The sequence below is a fragment of the Ambystoma mexicanum genome, chromosome 3q (assembly GCF_040938575.1).
Source record: "Ambystoma mexicanum isolate Mex_15411 chromosome 3q, UKY_AmexF1_1, whole genome shotgun sequence".
NCBI classification, from domain to species: domain Eukaryota; kingdom Metazoa; phylum Chordata; class Amphibia; order Caudata; family Ambystomatidae; genus Ambystoma; species Ambystoma mexicanum.
Window position 1 is genome coordinate 69,432,643 of NC_090926.1, and position 24,871 is coordinate 69,457,513.

At 43.4% G+C, this 24,871-nt stretch overlaps 1 protein-coding gene across 1 annotated transcript in view; it reads right to left on the reverse strand.

The window, feature by feature from the left end:
• LOC138582136 (zinc finger protein 585A-like) overlaps window positions 1-21,868 on the reverse strand; it is a 293,496-nt gene extending 271,628 nt beyond the window's left edge. Inside the window, exon 1 of the mRNA XM_069653148.1 lies at window positions 20,850-21,868. Within this exon, the coding sequence (XP_069509249.1) occupies window positions 20,850-20,873 (24 nt within the window). The 5' untranslated portion in view covers window positions 20,874-21,868. The remainder of the gene's footprint in view (window positions 1-20,849) is intronic.
• Window positions 21,869-24,871: the final 3,003 nt, after the last annotated feature.

Below are 24,871 nucleotides of genomic sequence, written 5' to 3' on the forward strand. Positions count from 1 at the left end.
TCTGTGGAAGAATTGAAGATTGTAGTGTAAGTGCAGATTGAGATGTGGTCTGACACAAAAGCATGGCAGTGCTTGTTAATAAGGAGCTCTGCACATTTGTATTTTGTATTTGTATTTTATTGTTTATATAGCGCTTTACTCCAAAGCTCTTTACAGCATAACAACCAGAAAACATCAAACATGGAACATAGAAGCAATAGAATATACATGATTCAAACCAGAAAAACAGCATGTGGAACAATTTGCATTTGGGGATGAAGAGAAGAGGAGAGGTATGGGAAGGAGGAAAGGGAAAGGGAAAAGGGAGTAGAGAGAGTAGAAGGGAGGGTGGAGATCATAGGGGAGACATGGAGAGATAACGGAACAGGAAGATGGAGTGGGGAGGAGAAAGAAGAGGAAGAAGGGGAGAGAAGTCAGGGAAGGGGGTGAAGAAGGAGTGATTTTAAGGAGGAACGGAAGGAGGAATAGGTGGACATTGAGCGGACAGAGAAAGGCAGGGAGTTCCAATGTGTGTCTAGAGATTTTAAAAGGAGAAAGGTAGAAAAGAAAAGAGGTGGAGACCTCCATGTAATGGGTAGACACACAGAGAACTGAAAAAGATTTTTTTTACTGTGGAGTGTGATATTGACTGTGCATGTGCGGTAGATTATGGTTCTGTGCAAGCATGTGGTTGCCAGCCCAAGCTTTGATTTTGGTCGTCAATACTTCTGCCAGGCCTTTATGCAGCTTTTTGCTCTGTTGTGGTTCTAAAATATATCTGAGGTTCATTCCAGAAGGATTGGTTCTGCGTTCAGCTCCTACTTTTTCCTTGTCCTGCTTTTCACATGTGTCAGGATGTAAAGCCTCCTATTTTTTAGTATTCTGCCTCAAAATAGGGTGCTCAGGCATTACAATTTTCTGGTTGTTAGATGTTAGAAGATCTACCCAAATACAGTCGGACATTACCAAGTCTTTTGGAACTTGAGAACTGTAAGTGATCAAGAGCAAGACTTGGGCGGAGTGGCATGTTAAGGGTTGTATATGAACGTTTAATAACCATAAAATAAGAAGGGGTTGGGAGAAATCCTATTCCTAATCCTTAGAGGGGTTTCCCTGCCGCAACCAAACTAAGGACCGTCTGTGTCAGGATGTTAAACAAAAGAGTGTCCTCCATCCTATATCCAGAAAAAAGCCCACACTGACGCTTACACGCTAAACTCAAAATAATGTGTACAATAGGATTTCTGGAACCTATAAACTTATAGCTTTCTTTCAGAGTTCCAAAATATAAAGTTCTACGGTGCCAAAAACAAAAGGAATAAAGTTCCACCAGGAAAGGGGTCTTCCCTTCCCCTAGATTTCTTCTGGTAATTTGAATCTCAATTTCTCACAATTCAAGGTGGAAGACTCTTCCCTTGAGTCCTTTACACACACAGTTCTCTTGAATATTCAGTTTATCTGACTCTGTATTTCCCTTCATATTAAGGGGTTACGGTTCTTCCCCTTTCTTTTGAAAGTTCCTCTTTTACCACTGGTGTACTCTCCTGCCAGGATATTGCAACTTATTATTGATCCTTACAACATTCATATTTGTATCAGTCTCCCTTTCCAAACTTTGGGTCACCACCCCTTCTTCACACTGTTCGTATTTGTATTAGTTCCTTCTTTTACTTCAATCAGGCTTTCTCGCGTGGTTAACGAGGTGCGACACTCGCTCTCAAGCGCTCCAGTAATCAACTCACTCTCCGTTGGCTTACTGGGCGCCTCTGGCATTTCTCGTGTCCTTATCTCTTCTTTTCCTTCTGTCTGCTAACTGGGAGCGGTTCCCGATAGCCGTACGGCTTCTGCTTTGCTTTCCTTTGCTTCTGGTGGCTCCAACTGCCAATAGCAACAAAGCGTTGGGCTGCTCTTGGCCCGGTCCTTGCACACTGTGTCCACCTCCTGCGTTGCAACCAGCATCAGCACAATCTTGTGTTTCGATGGATAACTCTGTCTCTCTTTCGTATGCTGCTCAGCTGTGTGTGTTTTTAACTTACCGGCATTAGTCAACACCTTCCAAAGACAAGAACGCAGCATTTACTTACCGCTTCTGGTCATCCTCATTGTTCCATCCCTCTTTCTCGTCACAGTACTTAAAAAAGGGGGAGGGGGGAAAATGAGGCTGTTGGCCATGAAAACCTGGGAATTCTTTATCTATGTCACAATAATCCATACAGGCATGTTGTAAAGGCACCTGGTAATCATTAAGAATAACATTTAAAGGGTTATTTTAATTTAGTATTTTCCTGCTTATCTGGAGTTTGTCCTCCCACAGAGAGCCACCCCCAGGGTCAGAGTCAGGTAGCTTCTGCCTTTCTCTGGCCACATACGAGAAGCCTCCCTCCAGAGAATCAGTGAAGATATCGCTAGATTCTACACAGATCATTTGTTTGTCACACTTGTAGGTGGGAGAAGGGGAATGATATCCTTCATGTTCACCATTGGTAGGTGGGTTTGGATTGGGAAACCAAGTTTAACTTTTCTTGGTATGCCACCCTCAATCCGTCATAGGTTTGCCAACTTGGGCCTCCAGGGTGCGTGCTGGTGAAGACAACTCAGGGAATTATGGTTGAGGGGCTACATCTAATGATAGCGTCAGAAGAAAGGAAATCTTCTTTCTGGCAGTGGTGTGCATATACCGATGGCGAACCACTTTACTCATCCTGGTTAAGAAAACATTGCAATGAGGAGGAGTAGGACTGTGTATTGAAGATTACTGTATTGAATCTTTGCATAAAAATGGTTCTTTTTTTCATTTGTGTTATGGTTTACAAATAAACATTTCACAATTCATAAAATACACAACAATAAGAAAACATTTGATCCCTAGAATTTCTGAAATATTTTTCGTTAAAAGAAACAATATATAGATATATGTATCTATCAATCATCATAAATACGTCATCGTAATTCTAAAATATCAGTTAAAATGTCATCATTGCAATGCATAAAGTTAATGATTTACCATTTAAAATGTTGTACCATATAACCTCCTGTGACATGTAACTCAAGGACTCCAAAAAAGTATCAAAATAAGTAACACGCTTCGCTTTGAGAGAACGATAGTTCATTATCAAATGTTCTAATGTTTCGGTCTTAGTGGTATCTCTGCAAAATCTACACATATTCTCCAAGCGTGCGGTTTCATTTCTTGAGCTACTAATCTCAAGGGTGGGGAGGAGGTTAATTCGTAGACTTAAGAAGATAATTCTCCAATCTCCATATGGGGATTTTCTCAAGTAGAGAGGCACAGTCCCCAGTGCTTTCTCTCCCAGAGAAGTAAATCGAAATAATTTGGACTTCAGATCTTGTGTTGATCCAGTCCATCCGGGTCAATACTTTTATAACTCTTAACGGGAAATCTGCCAACTCTTGTTCACTTATTTCTAGACTTTTTAATATAGTTTGACCTTTATTCCTCTACTTGTTAAATGCAGCACATGACTGCTGTTCTATTAATTCAGATAATTGGCTGAAATGTGAGGTGGAGGATTACACACTTTATGAAAAAGGAGTAGTGTCTTTTAAGCCAAGTTTGTAGCGTAGGGCTTGAATAAGAATTCCACTAGACGTGTTTTGCCTTCCACTCTGTGACAGTCAATTCTGTCTAGTCAGGTTTCAGCTCCAACGGTTAGGCATGGAACAATTTTCCCTTTATAAAAGCGTACAAGAGGTAAAGTGGAGAATTTCTGGTATTCATTGATGATTTTCTTCAATTGAGAGATTAGATTAGGGATTTAGCATACAAATCTCTCTGGGCTAGCCTCGAATTATTGTTTTGTTCAATAGTGACCCCCAGATATTTCCAAATTTCCACCCCTTTAATCTGTTCCTTATTAATATGACAGTTAAATCTAACTTTTTTCTTTTTGGTCTTCCCTGGAGTGAACTCAAGTATGTTTGTTTTGTGCCGAATTAATTGTTAGATCATTAGTGGGCATGTATTGAAATAAGGATTTCAAGGGTGTTTTGTCTAGAGCTACCACCCAATCCGCGCAAACCAGATGACGGATTAGAAAATGTCCCAATTTCGGCCCAAAGGAGTTATGGGCAAGTAATGCACTTTCCAAATCCGCTAAGTATAAATAAAAACGTGTTGTCGCAAGGATGCAGCCCTGGCGCAACCCTCTCTTAGTTCTACTGCATTCCGACATTTGCACGCTATATCCCATCTACAATTTGTTGACTAACTTGTTCAGTGTTACGAGATGCCTCAATTAACTTGTTGAATTGTAACAAAAATATTCACACTCCACCAAGAAAGTTTTCAAGTTGCCATATGCCACAATCAAAGCTTATTGGAATTGTTGTTTTCTTTCTGCTATCTGCATGTGGCTTTACTATTTTTTACATACACAACACATGCCACGTGCAATTACTGACATCTCAAAATTCGGTTTCTAGCAGCGAAACATATCCCAAAGGCATACAGTATATCTTTGGGTCTATTCAGGCATTGCGAATTACACAGGATTTGCATATGTTTAGCTCAGCTTGCAGTCTAGTCACGTTAGCCAGTGCCCACAGGTAGAGGTTCCTACAGCAGAAACATTCACTGACAGGACTAAATCAGCATGAATGCTTACAGACAGATCACTGAAACCGATACAATAAACCGCGGAGCTATTTTACAGAGATTGGAGTTCGCTGTTCATTAATCTTCTGCTAAATCTCAGCAGCATGTTTGTTCCAAAATGTCTACCTCTAACTTTCCCAACCAGACAGTTATGCCATTTACCAGTGTGTACCTTACCTCCCTCATATTTAGAATCCCATATTCCATCCAGTATGTTGCACTTAAGTTTAAAAACAGAGGCACAATCACTGAGCCCCAGTTATTGTCCAGTAGATCCCAATTTACCACCTCAGAAGTCCTTCCCGTGTGGCCCGCCCCTCTTCATCCTGTCCCACCCCGTCTTTTCTCTGCTGCCTCTTATAAACCACAAAGTAGAAATTAACTCTCCCCATGCTGGAACCAGGGACTCAAACTTCTCGAGACAGAGCATCAAAAAAGTGGTGGGGGCATGCTTGGGGCGAGCTCGGGGTGACATTTGTGGCAGCAGCCACCAGATTTCAGTCAACAAACTGTGGCATTGCGGCAATCTGGGGCTGAGGACCACATTTCCCAGGAGGGTCTGGGCAAGAAAGCATGCGTGGGCAGCTTTGCGGCTGTGCCCTTAAGGCCGTCGTCTGCCCGTGCCAGGTGCGAATTATTGAAGATCATGGCACAGGCTGATGCAGCGACCATGGATCAGGAGGACTCCTCGATGCATTTTCCATGAGAGGCATGACAAGCTGCAAAGAACGCAGCCATGCGGCAGAGACTACCGGATAGGCATGCTGCTCAACGTGACATACAGCTTCGTCCAGGGTACTTCACGGGGCTCCCGGACCCAAGGTAAGTACAAACGCTGCATGCTGTACAATGTTCATGTCAAAACGCACGTTTGTCCATTAACACAGCGCACGTCTAGTGGCGCCCAGTTAGTTGAACTCCTTAAAAGTTAAAACCCTACCTCGGTAACACGTAGCTACCTGGGTAATGTAATAAATATTAGGAGCTACAAATGCTGCCTTGCTGAATAATGTTCAAGATGCACATGTGGTCATTAAAACAACAGATGTGTGCGGTGCTCAGTTAGTTGAAATCTTGAATACTCTACTTTGGGTAACACACATCTATCTGGGGTATGTTATGAATGTCTGAGAAAAGTAGGAAAACAAGACAGTGGAAGAAACTCAGTGTGACCTCCGTTCGTTTTTGTGTTACATTTCATGCTTTGCCAACAAGCCATGAGTACTGTGAATTCATGTGGGTAAACCGCAAATCTTTGTTTGTTTCACTATGCAATCATGTTCTTGTTTTTGTCTGCTTCAAATCCATTGTCATTTGTTTTGCATGACTCATAGTTCTAGGGAGCCACTACTTGTTGCTGATGGGAATGAATGTCAAGTAAATCTTCAGAAAAACAGAGTTATGTTTTCTAGCCTTATCGTTGAAAGTGATGTGTGTTCATGATCTATATTCACATGTGTACGAGGTCGGGTGTGTGTTAGAGGTAGGCAGGTATTCCTTGATAGGAGCTGGTCAGGTAGTAGGAATATATACATGGCAAGGTATTAAGGTGTATTTTTTCCTAAAACTCCCCCTACCTATCCAATCTGGTTACCCTAACAGTCGTTCCTGTTTCCCTCATTCCCCCTTCCTATCCACAACCTCTCCCTAATCCCTCTTCCCCCCATTGCCTGCCTCGTGGTTACCTGTACTACTAAAATACAGGAACCCGTGCCAACCACGTTGGGGTGGAGAGGTCGATTTCATTCGGCTTCTGTGGTTCAGGAGAGGGTGCCGATACCCTTTGCTTTACTGGTTTTGACACAGAGAGCATATTCATGCAATAAAATGGTCGCTGTTTAGAAGCAGTTCTCACTTTGACTAGCTGGATGTCAACTACCATAATAAATCAGGGTGGTGACGCAGGTCGAAAAGAGTGGAAAAAATTGAGCTAATCTACTAGTAGGGTTCTGAGGTTCAACACAAAGTTTGGGGAAATGAGGGATTCCATTGTACAGATCCTTGATGTTTTTTCACTGGACGTCTGTTCATCCGGTTGCATATAAATCTGAAGTCTGGAGCCATGCACAATATCTTGGGTAACTGTCTTCCTTTGAAGCCCCTTTTCCTTGTCGAAGGGGAACTCTGACCACACTGCTGCATCTATATACTGGGGTAGTCCAATTGTTGATCGTATTGCCTTCTTTCCAATTGCATAGTAGATAAGGCTAAGGGGTAACCCGGGGCCTGAAAATACAAAGCCATATTGAACGATATTTTGTGCTTGGACTCATGTATTCATATCCCATGCCTGTCCTGTGAGAAGAAAACTTTGCACACATTGGGCTTTGGAACCCTGGGGAGTAGCTAACCACAATTACTAGATGATCTCAGATACCCAGATACCTCCGGGTGAGGAGCGCATTACAAATAAAATAAAAAAACAATCTAGGGATGCCCTTCTGAAAGTAAGGGACCGATTTTGGGAAGCGAGAAGGGAGGCGATGTTGTATAAAACCAACAAACATCCCATGCTGTCCTAGTACTGAAAAATAAGGATATGGGGCATTATGGGGTCTCAGCTATAAAAAATGAGGCCAAAAAGCTAGATTGGTGTGCCTGCCTCTGGGCTAAGTGCTAAGTGGGGCAAGGCACATATATGGAAGGGTTACTATTCTTCTTTATGTAATCTTGCATTTGAAAAGCGCCTACTGTCATAGTTCATGGCATCAAAGTGTTTTCGCCTCATTAGAGAGGCAAAAGAGGAGTATGATAGAACATCCAGTAGGGGAAGGGAGGAGCAACGTCGGGTAGATAGTTGGGATGAGGGTGAGAGATAGATAAGATGTTCAGGAAGGCATGAGAAGGAAAAGGTGTAAGCGTTATGTGTACAATTGGACCAAATTTATTGTGGCACTCATCTGTATTCTATGGGGCGCCACAGAGAAAGGAGAGATAGCTGGGGAAGAGGTGTTAGCTGCGCCAGGGGGCTATGCCTGGAATTTAATCACTGCATGGTAAGCTGGGGCTTGTTGAACCCATGCCGAAGAAAACACAGACAGCAAAGCCCTTTTAGTTACTTCCCTAGGCCACCCACAACATTTGGCACAGGTTGTATGGCAGAAATCTGAATGTGACTATTTTTGGACCAGCTCCCTGTAAAGAAAGCAACAAAACTAATTTTTTGGTTTCCTCATTTCTTTATGTCATGGTTGCCAAATCCCTAGGTTTGTGCGCAAAGGGCTTAAGAACAGCAGGCCTGTCGTTGGCTTAGCCGTGGTCAAACCTCTTCCACAGTGTCATGGTGAGCCAAGGCATGTAGAAACCATGCCCAAGAAAGCACAGTAAGAGAAGGATAGTGATGAAAAACTGTGTGGAAGGAGGACTACCAAAGCAAAAATGTGACAACAGAAGACGGTGATGAAGGAGGACTTTGATGAAGAAGATGTTGATGAAGGAGACTATGATGAAATTGTAAAACTGACAAAGGAGAAGGATTATGACGAGAAAGAAAGGCATTGATGAAGGAATATGGTGAAAGAGAAGGCCCATAACCACCTGCTTTGAAGGAGAGGGGGGTTTCAGGAAGAAGGACTGTGTTGAAAGAGGACTGTGTTGAAGGGAGACTGATGAATCATAAGAAATGTGACAAAGGGGGAAGGATTATAAAATAGAAGGACTATGAAAGAGAAAGACTGTGAGAAAGGAATGTGATGAAGGGTAAAGGACTGTGGCAAAGAAGAACAAGGAGGGCTATGATGAAAGACTGATGAAGGGGAACGGCTCTGATGAAGTTCCTATGAAGTGGAAAGAACTGTGATAAAGAAGTATGGATGAAGAACAATAACTGTGACAAAGAAAAAAGGCTGTGCTGAAGGACTGCTGAAGGAGGACTGTGATGAGGGTAAAGGACTGACATAGGAGGAGGACTATGACAAGAAAGGATTGTGACTAAGGAGAAGGAGTATGATGAGGAGAGTATGATGAGGAGAAAGGACTGTGATGAATGAGATTGAATGTGACAGAGGAGGCATATGACGAAGGAGAGGGAATGACAATAACTAAGGAAAAGGATTTGATGAAAAGTGTAACAAAGGAAAACATCTGCGACAAAATATGAATGTAATGAAGGACTGTGTTGATAGAATGTGAAAAAGGACAAGGATTATGACTAAGTAGAACTATGACAAACAAGAAGGAAGGGCACATGAAGAACTGGGTACGGAGGTGAACTGTGATGAAGTATTGTGACAGAGAAGAACTATAACAAAGGAGAAGGACTTTCATAAAGAACACCTAACAGTGATGAACAAGGAGGACTATGATGAAGGAGAACTGTGACAATGCCGAAGGAAGGAGAAAGAAGGACTGTGAAGAACTGAGAAAGATGGACTGTTATGAAGAACTGTGATGAAGTAGAAGCACTGCTTCACAGCACACTTTCTATTCTTTTTCTTCTTCGTCTGAATGTTTTGGCTAAAAGGTGGTGCTTATAAGTGCCAAAACTAAAAACAGCAAGATAGCATGCATATGTTAAGTTTGGATGCATGAACACCAGGAAGGGAAAAAGAGAACTGAACAAAAGTATAAGTATTGTTACTGGTCCGAAAGCTCATATACACAGGAATCCTTTGGCAAAGTTGGCTTTTCCAATCGTCTGCCAAAATTCAAAATGTCAAACATTCCTCTACTCCTTTCATTGCCATAGGTAAAATACATGCATTCGGCATTACAAATGTTTTCATGCTACAGAAACTAAGCAGTCGGCAGGGTGTCAAGTGAAGTAATCACTCCCACTCTTTCGAAGTGTTTTGCAGGAGCCAGAAGCCAAAAGATGGGCAGGCCCAAAAGGGACATTTAAATGCATGAATACACCCATCCCAGGTACTCTCTTCCCATTGATTGCACGTATGCCTTCTCTATCTTTAAGCTTTTCTCAGTTACTTCCTGCCCCATTCAAGCTACACATACGGCTGACCAAAAATAAACTCAGACCATGTAAACAGCTTTTCCATTACTGTGTTTTGTATTCTTTATTCATTATTTCTTTATTTATTATCTTATTGAATTTATAAAGCGACTTTCGCCAAAGGCGCTGAAAAGTAAAAAAAAAGAATCCAAAAACAGTACAATCAAAATGAAACAAAATGCGATATGAGTAATGGTTACATGAGCAGAGAGAAAGCAAAGAGATTTTAAGAAGAAAGAGATGGAAGCAGGTAGAGGAGGAGCAAAGTGAAAGGGGAAGAGCATTACGATGTTTAGGAGCGAAAAGATAAAAAAAGCAGAAATGAGACGAGGCACAGGGAGGCTTAGGAACAGTTAAAAGAAATAGATTCTGAGATTGTAAGGGGCGTGGTGGGACATAGAACGAGAGTAGGGAGCAGAGGTGGGCAGGGCCAGGCCATGAGTGCATTTGAAAACGATTGAGAGAAAGTGATACAGAAGACGGGATTCAAAAGGAAGTATTGAAATTGAGAGCAGTGAGGATGTAATAGGGGACCGGGGGAGTAGAGAAAAAAGGAGACTATCAGAGGGGTTATAGATAGAACGAAAGAGGAAAAAGGTGGCAGGCAGGGAGATCGAGCAATAAAGATGAACATTAGTTGATAAAGGAAAAGACAAGAGAAAAGAGAAGTTTAGTAGCATGAAAGGAAAGATAGGAGCGAGCACGGCGAATGTTAAATAGACTATAGCATCAGGAGGGGGCAATAGAGGAGATATGAAGGAGGCAGGAAAGGGAAGGAAGAAACATGACTATTAGGAATTCATCCCGGTCTTTATGGGTTAACTTGAGGAAGTATCATCCGCGCTATACTAAATGGATTCCAAGATGGTGCCTCCTTGATGCCATACAAAGAAGATCGTGTTTGCAGTCTAGTTCCTTTCAAGACAGCAGACCGATGAAACCTCACTATTCATTTCTTTAAAGGCAGGTGAGCAGATGGGGATGGTGCGTCGCTACGTCGCTCCTTTTTGAGAGATAATTCATCCTGCAGTTTCTTCCTGTTCCTCCTTGTGCGCTGTTCTTCGCATGCTCTTTCACTCTGCTCTGACCTGCTCTGAACTGCTCTACTCCATTTCACCTCTGTTTCTCCCCCTTTCTGTTCCTCCTTGCGCTCTGTTCTTTGCATGCTCTTTCACTCCGCTCTGATCTGCTGTGCTCCTTTTCACCTCTGTTTTGTTTTTCTTTGCTTCCTCCTTGTGTGCCGTTCTTCGCGTGTTCTTTCACTCCGCTCCAACTTCCTACTCGCTATGTCTGTTCTTCCTTTAATTCTTCTTTCTTGTCTGTTTCACATCCTTACCTATTAAAAAAAGGACCTGAAGAATTCCAAGGTGTATTGCTGCCTTCTTCCATTTGCAAAGTTCTGTTGGAAATTACCTGGATTAATTTTACCACACAGGAGAACTCTTCTATTTCAACTTATAACTCCCAAATCCATCTGCAGACAAGAAAATTCTGTCCTGCCATCTGTACAGGTTTTTCTCCCTTTGAGGATTTCCTGAGGGCAGTGCCCACGGGGTACACAGAGCCCAGATTATGCTGGTCTCTGAATGCCATGCAGGACTCTCTCATAATCCTCACCAACTTCACTGCTGCAATCAACAAAACAGTGAGTACACTGTGGTTGCTAATAGATAGCGATGCCAAAAAGAAAGAAGCATGGAACAACAAGTACAAAAATTGGTTGCAGCAGTTCAAAATTATATTGTTGAAATACAAACCTTAAAAATGAAAACACCATGCCTAAACAACTGGTCGAGTCCCTTGAGGAACTACCTGCAGGGCCATTAGCGACTGGCAAATACATTGGCAACCCTAAAAAACTTAAAGAATTTGTTGATTCTTGTATGGTGCAATTTACTTTGAAACCCATGTTTTGTACGGATCGCTCAAAAGTAAGCTTCATGGTTTCAAATCTGTGAGGTAGTGCCATTTTGATGGGCAACCCCACTTGTAACCGATTCACATGTGGGATTCATAAACAGTGTAAAAGCTATGTTTGGGCGTCGTGAATTAGTGGATACGGCACAGGTAAATCTATTAGATTTACAACAAGGCAACATGGACCTTTTTACTTTCATTACTCACTTCAAACAATTAGCCTCAGAAACAGCATGCCCCGACGAGTCTCTTCTAACTATCTCTCGCAGGAATTTGAATGAGGACCTTAAGGATGAAGTATCTAGGGTGCCTCGCCCGCATAACCCAGCAGAAATGATATCCTTACAACTAGATTACAGATTGCAAGAGAGAAACTTGGAAAAGAAGAAGAACAAGACTTCTCGATTTACTCACGTTATTCCACGGGTATGCAAGACCCTCGGAGGAAGGAGAACCCATGCAACTTGGCACAGCTAGAGGACCACTTACCCCAGAAGAAAGAAATCGACGGACACTAGGTCTTTGTATGTATTGCGGATCTGAGAACCATGTCCTAAGAAACTGGACACTCCTCCCTCCAAAGCGGTCGAGAAACGCTTCCACCCATTCATGAAGGGAACTATGGATGGGTTTGTAATAAGAGGTTCCCTATATTGTGTTTAAGATACCCACGCCATGGTGGTACTGCAAGTCACCCTTCAATTCTCTGACAAAACGGGTACAAGGAATTCCAACCCTTGGGGATTGTGGAGCCACTGGACTTTTTATGGATGTTGATTGGGCAAGACAAAACAACATACCCTGTCTTACTAAGAAGATACAAATACCTGTAGAAGGAGTAGACGGAACTCATCTGACATCTGTACCAATCAAAAAACAAACCACTCCCATTACCATGGTAATTTCATCCCATTCTGAGAACGCCTCCTTTGATTTGATTAAAGCAGCCCATTGATTCTAGGATTACATTGGCTCCGAAAACATAATTCCTATATAAATTGGACGGCAGGAACATTCTTTTTGGAGTCAGATATTGTCTCTCTTCCTGTCTTCCACATGGTGCCGTAGGGTTGTTCTCAGTTCCTGATCTGTGGAAAACCATTTGAAAAATCATATAATTTCCAACATCGATCTTCTCCCACAGTGTTACCATGAATACAAAGAGGTATTTTCTAATGAAGAGTTCAAAGAGTTACCCCGCCATAGAAGGGAAGATTGTGCTATCAATCTTATACCCGATGCTCAGGTGCCATTGGCCAAATGTACACATTATCGGAGCCAGAAAAGACGCCTTACATACCTATCTCCAAACCAATCTGCATCATGGTCTTATAACTGAATCGAAAAGCACGGCTGGGGTTTCCTTATTTTTCATTCCCCAAAAAGACTGTCTGGAATTGAGACCCTGTATTGATTATAGGGGATTGAATAAAATTACCCTCAAGGACCGGTACCCACTACCTCTAATTCAGGATATTCTGGAGGCAGTATGTGGAGCCACTATATTTACCAAATTAGACCTAAGAGGGACTTACCAGTTAGTGAGAATTCGAAAAAAGGAGACGAATGGAAGACGGCCATTATGAATATCGCGTAATGCCATTCGGATTAGCAAATGCTCCGTTGATATTCCAAAGATTTGTAGATCACGACTTTGCTGACTTATTGTTACATTCCTTAGTAGTCTATCTTGATGACATCTTGATTTTCTCCAAAAACCTTGAAAAACATAAACATCATGTAACTGAGGTATTGAGAAGACTAAAAAGAAACCCTCTATTCGCAAAGATTGAAAAATGTTCTTTTCATCAGATAACTATTCCTTACTTGGGATTTATATTATCGGCGGTAGAAGCCGCTATGCATCCCGCGAAAGTTAAGGCTGTACTACATTGGAAAAGACCACAGAACATGAAAGACATCCAGCGTTTTTTTAGCGTTGCAAATTTCTATAGGAAATTCATTACTAACTTTTCCTCAAAAATAAAACCTTGACAACGATGTTACAAAAAGGGAAAAGATTCTACTGGAATACGGAAGCCCAAAATAGATTTGATCTGTTAAAACTGCCTTCTCATCCGCTCCTATTTTGTGATTACCAGATCAGAAGTAACCTTTCATTCTTGAAACAGATGCTTCTCATTCTTCTATTGGTGAAGTCCTCAAACAAATATCTTCTGTGGGCATTGAACATCGCATTGTATATATATATATATATATATATATATATATATATATATATATATATATATGTCCAAAACCTTGACCTCTTCTGAATGTAACCATACTGTCCTCGAAAAAGAATTGTTGGCCATTAAAAAGGCATGCCAAGAATGGAGAAATGTATTGCTAGGTTCACGATATCCCATCACTATCCGAACTGATCATCGTAACTCAAAGGTTTTGCCGATTTCTGAGTGCCAGAACAGTCGTCAGGCAAGATGGGCACATTTCTTTTCATGCTATGACATGGTCCTTACTTACATTCCAGGCTCCTGTAATCAGATGGCTGATGCCCTACCCAGTTACTCAGGAGGAGAAAAAGGTCAGTTCATCCATGTGAAGATGTTACCTTGTACTTCTTTTCTATACTACATCACTACTCTCCTACAAACCATCAAAGAGCAAGTCAAAATTCTAACTGAAACAACAAAAGGCAGACATACGGAAATACAACTTATTACAAGAAGGACTAGTTTTTCATGATCAACAAATATACATACCTACACCCCTGATTCAACAAGAGATACTGCAACTTTGTCACGATCATAAGACTGCAGGCGATAGAGGAATTAATGCTACACAAGAGCTGATCAACTGACATTTCTGGTGGCCTCAAGTTAGTATGGATGTCAAAGAATATCTTTCCTCTTGTACAGTATGCTTACAAACTACAGTTCCTTGAAGGGCTCCAGCAGGAAAGCTAGTGCAACCAACCTTACCAACACAACCTTGGGAAACAATCTCCACTGATTTTATTGTGGAACTCCCTTCTTCATCAAAAAACACTACTGATCGTGGACTCCAATATACCTCTACCTTTTGGAAGCATCTCTGTAAGGCATTAGCCATACAACGAGACCTCACTTCAGGCTTTCATCCTCAATCTAACGGCCAAACTGAAAGATTGAATCAATCTCTGGAACAATATTTACTTTTTTTCATTTAAGAATCCCACGATAATTGGAGTTCCTTATTGCCATATGCCTAATTTGCTTACAATAATCCCATACATTCTGCCACAAGGAAGACTCTTTTTTTGTTCTCACAGATTTCATCCTTCAGTCCTACCTACGGCAAAACCAACCACAACTAAAATACCTTCTGTGGAGACTCTTGTAATAGAGATACAACAAGGACATGCAGCGTCCTTACTTGTCCTGAAAGAAACCAGAGAAAAAGCAAAGCAACAAGCAGACAGAAAACAAGAACCTGGTATGGATATCTTCTCATTTCCTCCCTAAACGACAGATTGCATCCAAGTTGTCACCCAAATATTTTAGACCTTTTAAAGTACTCGAAACTGTAGGAACAGTGGCATACTGTATTCAGTTACAACCTTCTTGGGCCAGAATACATCCTGTATTTCACGTTTCCCAGTTAAAACCTCACATATCGGATCGCTTTTCAAGAAACCAACAGGCACCTCCACCTCTGATTGATACAGCAGAAGGTCCAGAATACGAAGGTGCAGCGTTTTGCGACTCCAGATACTTCAGAGCATACTTACAGTATCTCATAGATTGGAAAAGCTATGATCCTTCTGAACGTACATGGGAACCAGTGTCTTCAGTACATGCCCCCATACTTGTCAGAATATTTCACTGCACACATCCATGGAAACCAGGACCTATAGTCCCACGGGGGGCATACTATTAGGAATTCATCCCAGTATTTATGGGTTAACTGGAGGAAGAATCATCCACGCTATACTAAATGGATTCCAAGATGGAGCTTCCTTGATGCCATACACAGAAGATCGTGTTCACAGTCTAGTTATTTTCAAGATGGCGGAGGGATGAGACCTCACTATTCACTTTCTTTAAAGGCAGGTGAGCCGATGGGGAAGGTGCGTTGCTTCGTCGCTCCTTTTTGAGAGATACTGTATTCTGCAGTTTCTTCCTGTTCCTCCGTGCGCGCTATTCTTCGCGTGCTCATTCACACCGATCTGACCTGCCTTACTCTGTTTCACCTGTTTCTCCCCCTTTCCTGTTCCTCCTTGCGCGCTGTTCTTCACATGCTCTTTCACTCCGCCCTGACCTACCCTACTCACTTTCACCTGTTTCTCCCCCTTTCCTCTTCCTCCTTGCGCGCTGTTCTGTTTGTGCTCTTTCACTCCACTCTGAGCTGCCTTACTCCTTTCCACCTGTTTTGTTTTTCTTTGCTTCCTCCTTGTGCGCCGTTCTTCGTGTGCTCTTTCACTCTGCTCTGACTGCCTACTCTCTACTTCTGTTCTTCCTTTCCTTCTTCTTTCTTGTCTGTTTCACATCCTTACCTATTCAAAAATGGACCTGAAGAATTACATTGTGTATTGCTGCCTTCTTCCATTTGCAAAGTTCTGTTGGAAATTACCTGGATTCATCTTACCACACAGAAGAACTCTTCAATTTCAACTTGCAACTCCCACATCCATCTGCAGACAAGAAACTTCCGTCCTGCCATCTGTACAGGCTTTTTCTCCATTTTAGAGTTTCCTGAGGGCGCTGTCCGCGAGGTACACAGAGCCCAGATGATCGTGGTCTCTGAATGCCCTGCAGGACTCTCTCATAATCATCACCAACTTCACTGCTGCAATCAACAAATCAATGAGTACACTATGGTTGCTAATAATAATGCCCAGGTTGCTTGCCTAAAGTGAAAAGGAAAGAAAGGATGGGAGGATGGAATGAAAGAGATAGTAGAAGGAGGAAAGAACAGAATCTCAGTTTTTGAGGGATTGAGATGTAGAAAATGGGAAGGCATCCAGTTCTGAACAGATAGAAGACTGTTTCAAACAGTGGAGTGCAGAGCACAATTAAAGGAAGAGAAAGGGAGAAAGATCTGTGTGTCATCAGCGTAAAGGTCAGTGCCGACCACTTCTTTAAGGCAGAGGTGCCGCTTCCCGCCATGTGAGGGAGTCACAGAGGGGCGCGTCCCATTTTACGTTTTTCTATTAGTAAACGGCATGGAGCTTATGACTAGAGGCTGGCAGGGCACTTGAGCTGTGGCCCCGCCAGTATTAATTTGTGCGCAAACAGCGCTGGCAGTACATTTGTTATGTTGCTATAGTAGCATAGTAACAGAATTTACAGAATGTTTCTCAGCCAATGAAAATCATTATAACTAAATTTAGAGGACACTGACAACACCCAGAACCGACTAAGAAACTCCCACCACAACTAGACAGGCAACGGCAAGTCATATAAAACAGAAGAAACACCCATTAAGACAAAATCAACAACCCCAACCAACTCGAGCCAACTTCCTCATTCACCCATAATTGCCACCAAGCTCCACACTGTTATAAAGTTTCTATATGTTAGCAATCACCAAACTCGAACTGAGCTGTGGAGTTTAGCAGGTACAACGGCCGTATGAGTAGAAAAGGATGCCAGGTAAGGTTCATGTTTATGAAGTAAGTTGATGGAATGGGAGGTCAGATATGTACAGGACAATATGAATACCGGACAAGCCCAGATCAGGACAGAGGTGCAGAAATGCCCCCACACCACGCCTACAACGATTACGCAAACCTAGCGCCTCACATCGAGACAGAAATGCCAACTAACTAATCCACTAACAATTTCCTCCTCTGCTTACACCTCTCAAACTCCAAACCAAACACAACCACAAACCTACACCACAACAAACCGCACAAACTTCACTACATTGCAACAACAAAACAAAAACACACATAGACTCGCACAACAGTACACGACGACTACCGGCCGCAAACACCAAAGGCCCAGCCAACTGACCCACCGGGCTGAGGCTGCCAACAGCCTGTTGGCAACAGCACATCAATGCTCTCTTGCACTTCTCCAGATTCCTCCCACTAACTCACCCTCCCTTTACACTCTTTCAGAGCTGCCACAGTGCCAGGGGATCACTCTGATGGTGATAGTGCGTGGTACAAATGTCCTTTAACATTAACATTAACAGTGACATGAAGAGAGTGCGGGTGCACACGCACCACCTCACTTCTCTTCAAGTTGTTGCTATTGAAGTCAGGAGTAGAGCCAGGGTGTGGTTGTGTAGTGAGTCCTTGCCTATGTTGGCTTTTGCTTATTGAGTGGACCAGAGTCCGACTCCGTCCGGATGGTAAGTAGTAACTTTTAATTTAGTACTTAAGAACGGTACAGAGCTCACCACCTCGGCTGTTGTCACCGGCTCTTGCTGGCCGCTGCCAGTCTTGCTTCTCTTGAAGCAAAACTTGCATTAGGGGCATCCCAGCCGCGCATGAGCTTGGATTCCATTTCGCCGAAATCCAAGCTCATGCCCATAAACTCATTTCGCTCGAGTCATCCTAATTAAATATCAAATACATTTTGGGTAGCGGACATCTCGTCAGAGAGGATACCTCTGCTGCGCAAAACGTATTTCATATAACAGTCTACATGTCGAGGGTTTAAGGGTCAAAATCGTAACCAGGATGACTGTACATTGCGGATACCCATTAGAATGTAGTGAACTGGCTCATGATATTTTGTCAACGTGACTCTTGCGGTGCATGATAAACCATCCATTTAAACAAGCAATGCACAGATTGCTAAATGAATCACGAGATGATTGTAAGCACCTCTCTTGTAGGAATTCTGAAACTTCTAACTGGTAAAAAAAACACTGTTGAACAATGGGATTATGTTCATCAGTGAGTGGCAGCAAGTGGCATTGAGGGCATGGCAGCAGGTTGCAGGAGCATCCTGCTCCCTCTACCGTGTGTAGGTTGTATGAGCTAACTGGGGCCTCCTGCATACAATCGCAAAGTATACTTGTATCTGCAGCACTCTAGTTCAAAATAGGCCATTTCAAATGCATGTCTGCATTTAGTATTCATTCTGTTGTTTTAAGATTGCATTTTGCAAATTATGAAATTGTATGATGAAAACCATCTGTTATACTAAGATTTGAATATGTAATATTCCGCTAAATTGACGATTTTCAAAGGAGAGGCACCATTGTGTTTAATCTTTTTGAAATGTGGAACTCCTGACATAGTTCAACATCATGTAATCAAATGCATTCATGTGCACTAAAAGTGTGAGAAACGAGTTCAGCAGTATCGTTTGACATTAAGATGAATGTGCATGAGGATCGAAAGACCGCTTCAAACACTGTGATCTTGTTCCTATGAGCTGAAGCAGCTACACGTGCAAGTAGCCCCACACTCCCCTTGAATAAACAAATACATAATACCGAAAAACACCAAAAATATGTTTTAAATATATATATGGGGTTATGGGGTAAGGGGTTAAAATGAGTCGGGATGGGATTAGGGTAGCGTTAAAGGGTGAAAACAAAGGGGGCTTGAGGGGGACACCCCCCAGAAAATAAAATATTTGGTGTTGTTCGGTTTTATGGCCGCGATGAAATGTACCACTCTGTAGTTTGTGTCAGTAAAATCACTTATGACCAAGTCTCACTATTGCCTTAATGTCACTGATGTATATGAGACGCTGCCAAACACAACCTTGGGGGCCTGTTAATACTGTACTATATTTAGTCAATATACTGCTCATTTCCCTTTACGTTCTGCACAATGTGAACAAGGATTGGCTGCACAAAAGCCATAAATTAAAGTTGTGCAACTTGCTCAATGCGGCTGCTGTAGAGAGTGTAGTGAGAATACGTGTAGGTGACCATTACCTTGAATTGATCAATCCAAGTCCTTATGTTAAGCAATGGCATGTCTCTTATTACAGCAAACAAAGACCCAATCACATTCCATGGGCATGATTCAGGCAAATTAGCACATAGTAACAGCCTTTACTGTGACACACAAAACCAGGTCAACATGCAAGATACCTTTCTTCAACGTTTCAGACTGCAAACATTGGCATAGCCCAGCGTATTCCACAAGAAGCAGGAGGCACTGTTACTTTTCAAACAATGCGTTGTGTGATACGCCATTGTGAAAAGTTCCTCCGAGAGTAGCTTAGTGAGCATGGTGACATTTGTGTTGTCTATTCACATTGTTTCCGGGACTTTCATAGCAATTTATATTTTTGGGGCTGGGAATAATCCTTTCAGGGATGAGCTGCAATTAGGCGCCGTCTGTAGCTTTATACTAGGGGCTACCTCCATACCGGGTTCCCGGTCCGGGTCCCGCAAAAGGGGACTTACCGGGCGATTCTGACCTTGGAGGGCCCGGTAAATCCCTTTCGCCGGACCCGGTACATCCCCATTCCCATTTGAGCCCGCATAGGGCTCAATGGGAATGGGGAGGATGCTAATAACGAGCCCATTAATGACGGGCCTATTGTTAGCATCCTGGACTGCTAGCGGGACCCGCTAAGGACGCCTGGTCTGACCAGGCGTTTCTTAGCAGGTCCCGCAGCAGTCCTCGTATAGGGCAGCCCGTAATGAACGGTGCCGGTCCCGTACCGGCACCGTTCATTACGTGGCCGCCTGCCTCCTAATGAGGCCCTCAGACTTTCATCTCCATCTTAGATTCTCTTTTTCCTAATGGTAGCTACAGACTGTCAATGTATATATATTTTGGTTTATATAAGTAGACTTATCCATTTGAGCCAAGTCACACATGCCACATTGCCAACTAGTAACCATTGCTGGATGTTTACCTCCTAAAGTCTGAACTGTTCCAGTACCTAAAAACCTAATGCTTTTTAGGGCATATTTGTGTGGGTTTGGACAGTACATTGCACATTTTGGAAGACCTTTTTCCAAAATGTTCACAGGGGGGAACTCCCCCAAACCCTGCACCCTCCTTGATATGGGTTAGGCTGATTGCCGGCGCTTGCTCACTTCAAAATTCACCAGGGGTAAATGTACGCCCCACCAATGTTCAAAGTCACCAGTCGCCCCTGGTAAAGGTGAAAGGAAAAGTGAAAGAAGGAGATGAGGGCAGAGAGTGGCGGGCCTCGGGGGACACCATAGAGAAGAGGGAGCGATGTAAACACATTTACCCAGCAGATGACACAATGAGAAAGAAATTAAAGAAGGGCGATGTATATTGAAATCTGTGTGCACTGAATTTACAAAGTGTGCTATTCATGTCTAAACCTTTATTTATTAAGCGGCCACTTTTCGACTCTGTCTCGATCTTCTATTCAATACACCCTCTACTGACACAGATCACAGTGGAAACTGAGAATTGTCATGTGGAACCGCAAAAGGGCCACCCAACTTCACACAGACGCACATGCAGAGGTTTCGAAGGTCATAACTCACCATATCCGGACCTTGTTGGAACATTTTGTTTCCTATTTCTCCAGTGTACTTTTTCCTGATGAACTTTTAGTTAACGAGCTGCTACTGGAACAGGGACTGGAGAGAGGCTGCCCAGAAGCCCCCAGCGTCCAATCGTTGTGAAGAATTGGGCAGAGGAATGAGCCGAGGAACACTCACAGCACCCCCTCCCTTTCTAAAAAATGTGCAAAGGGCAGAGGGCTCGGGGAGGCACCTCCGCCTGTCTATGTGCAAGACACAGTGACTAGCCCTAAAACACGCAACAACGAAGGGGAGAATATATTACACAGACACACACAACTCTACAGATAGCAAAGAGTCTATATGAACACATACACGCAGAAAGGTATACGAGGAGGAAAGAGTGTACAAAGAGGGAAAATGACATACCACGTCTATACAGACACGCAGACACTGCTCACACCCTGCAACCAGCATTTATAGAAAGGAAACGAGCCCAGGCTCACAGAGAACCCTCCCTCCCCGTGTATAGCATAGCGAGGAGAGACTCCAGGCACACACACACCCTTCTCCCCCATGCACAGCATAGGGGGGAAATAATCGAGACACACTTGGGATTCCTAATCAAGCATAGAAAGTGAGGGAGGGGGGACCCCAGACACACTCGCAACTCCATCATGTCCCAACAAGAGCAGAGAGATAGGAACGAGGCCAGACACATGCACAAGCCCCCAATAATCTATCATCTGGAATGGATCCGCCATCTGTCCACGCCAGAGATGGCCAATGTGCTACTTTAAGATGCGCGCCGGAGCAAGTGCACCGTGGAGCACATAGTCCATACTCTCGCCACGAGGCGTCAGCTGAAAACTACATTTTGGGGAGTGGGCCCCACAAGAGTACTTGAGGCACAGGGCCGATCTGTCTTGGAGGTGGATAAGAGGCCCGATTAAGCAATAATGGGCATGCTCAGAGGAGAAGTTCAGCTGGCAAGTCCCCGCCTGGAGTCCAAGTGCAACCATCACTCAGGAGCAGCAGCAGGAAAGAGACACGCCTCGACTGAACATGCTCGGTGTCCTATCATATCCTGCATCCCCATGGCAGCATAAGGAAGGCAGTGTTCGGCAATATTCGGGACCACGCCCACTTAGATACCCCGCCCACCCACAGACGGCTACAGCCATACAAACAGCGTAAAAATGAAAATATGAAAGTACAGCGTGATAGTCCGCCCTCCAACAGCGCTGTTCCTGGGATTGGACAGTGGTGATGTTTGTAGCTCCGTCCCTGCCAATCCTGTCATCTGTAGGGGATGCAGAATATCATACAACAGGAGCCAACGTCATTGAGCTGACCGGGCTGAAGCCCCCAAATGTTTTCTGAGGGGCGGGGACTTCCGTGTTCTTTAACAGCTCAAAAGACCAGAAAAATGCTTCAGGCCCCATTTTGTGTTTTCCGAGGCAATTCTACTGTTTGCTCGCTCGGATCCGTTTCCTAGAGTCACAGCCCCCTAAAACACACAGGCTGCAGTAATGAACTCGACAACACTTTCTTTTGACATCAGCAGCATAGCCTTGCTTATGCATGATGGTGAATTTCCAACTGAAAGAACACTAGTCACCTTGCAAATCTGTGACAGTTAAAGCACCCTTTGAAAATGTGTTAATACCCATAACATCTAACAGCTTGATATGCTAAAAAGTAAATTTTGCATTTATGTCCTTAGTTGAATGTTCTTAAAAACCACACATAACATGCTGGAGGTTTGTGTCTAATCTTCAAATTATTTTATTGTGTCTTAAAGGCTGAAATTAAAGTGGGTAAATAGATATTTTGCCTTTTGCATCTTATAGTTTTCCATTCAGGATGTGGAAAATAAAGGTGCACTGATATTATTTTGGCCCAACATGCTGCTATAAGGATTTACATGTTGTCATGATGCTTTACTATGCAATTTGTGGATTTTGCAAGTAAACTCTATAGGACCGTATTATTTTAGGTCTTGATACCCAAAACTTAAACATTTGTTCCAAGTAAAGCGTGGAAGAGGGTGACCGTGCCCAAATTGGGTTAAAATCCCTGCTTTGCTGTTTAGCATAATTGTGTGATCCTGGGCAAATAATGTAATCTCACACTGACGTCAACTGCAAAAATTGGAGTGCCTATAAGTGATTACGTTTACACCCTCACAATAGGTTTGTTTTAATAAGTGTAGGGACGCATTGGTGCTCCTCTGCAAGTGGCTCCAATACTCTCACATAGAATTACATTATTGCTGCACTGGCCCTCCGCCAGTCTCGTATAACTTGATTTGACAGGCAGACATAATCTCACCATCCAGTCAGTCCATCAGAGATTCTAGTATAGCGGATTAACTGTGGTAGAACCAACATTACATTTTCTCCCCTGTTACTCCCAGCCACTGAAGTTGCTTGGGCCATCCAGAGTACAGCCCCGGACTCTGCTATGTCCTGTTATGCTATGATATTGAGCCTTTCATTGCACACGATCTGCCATTTTCACACTTTCTAGGACCTTCAGGATCTGCAACAAGTAGGTGGTTTTCAGACTTAAAGGAGAGTTAACTGATTGTAACATTGACGCTGCACTAGAATAGTCTCATCACAAGTAATGAAGTTAGATGCCCCTACACAAGGATGTTTGGCACTCCTCCACCGTCTCTGAAGTTAGCGCCTCTCCCAACATTTGAAGGGTTAGCCCCACCTACATTTTAGCCTAGGTGCACCCTTGGATGTGCACACTTGCATTTTGTTAGTCAGAGAGGTGAGGGGACTCTGTCACTGGGATTTGCTAATTATCTTCTTTCACTACGGAGTTAAATACCATAAAGAATACCATAAAGAAGGAAAAAACATGTTGGGGTGCTGCTTGGAACATTTGGGGGTCTGATAACACTTTGAAAACAATTATGTGTCGTGCTGAAAAAAGGAAGCCGTAGTTTTATGTATTAGTGTATATGGAGAGTTTTGTAGCAAGACCTTAGTAAGAAAGCCATGGAGCAGGATGGGAGTGGAGAACCTGGACAATAATGGTGAACCCTGTGTTGGGAGTGGAGAAAGATAGTGAGCGTGGGAAAGTTGGACAATAATGGGGAACAGTGGGATGGATGGTCGAGGGATAGAGAGACAGGCAACTACAGACTAACTCTTCCCTATTTCTGTTAAGAGCACATTTCTTTCTTGAGGTGGCCTGGGCCTTTTCTTGGGGTTGCTTAGGTGTGTGCACAAAGCCCATCCCAGGAATCTGGCAATATGGCAGATTAGAATGGTGTTTTGCATGTAGTCTGCAGACTTGTCCTTTCCACGGAACCATGGACATAGGTCCACTTGCACAGCTGGCAAACTTATCTCTTGACTCACCGATCTGCGCCAAGAGCTTTATAATCAGGCACCGACGGAGCAGGAGCCCCTCCAAACACTGCTGGAGCAGTGCATCGACGCGTGGGAGAGAAGCTGGAGTTTCTCCCCACATCATGCAGGTAGGCCCGTGGGCTCACCTTCATTTCTACCAAAATTGCTGAAACTCATCTGAAAGCGCTACTTTAACGCGCACTGCCTGACCAGGTATAAGAATTGCTCCACTCTTGCCATAACGTTCGCTATTCAGCGCTATTTGCTATTTTTGAATCTGATTCACTCCTCATGGATCCGCGGGCGCCATTCCAAGATGGCCACCCGACATCAGCAGATGGCTACTTCCTGGTTTAGGCACTTCCAGGCTGCCGACTCGCCTCATTGGCTGATTTGCATTATATTAGAACCAATCCTTAAGCCGGCATGCGTAAGCCGGCCTCCAGCACCACAGCCTGCACTAAGGCCTCTTACCCTGTCCCAGCCTGTGATCCACTCACCATACGGCACCAAAGGAGCAGGAGCCCCTCCAAACACTGTTGGAGCAGTGCATCGCCGCGTGGGAGAGAAGCTGGAGCTTCTCCCCACATCATAGAGGTAGGCCCGTGGGCTCACCTAAATGTCTACCAAAATCGTACGCTCCTCACCGCCTTAAAATACTGTTTGACTGTG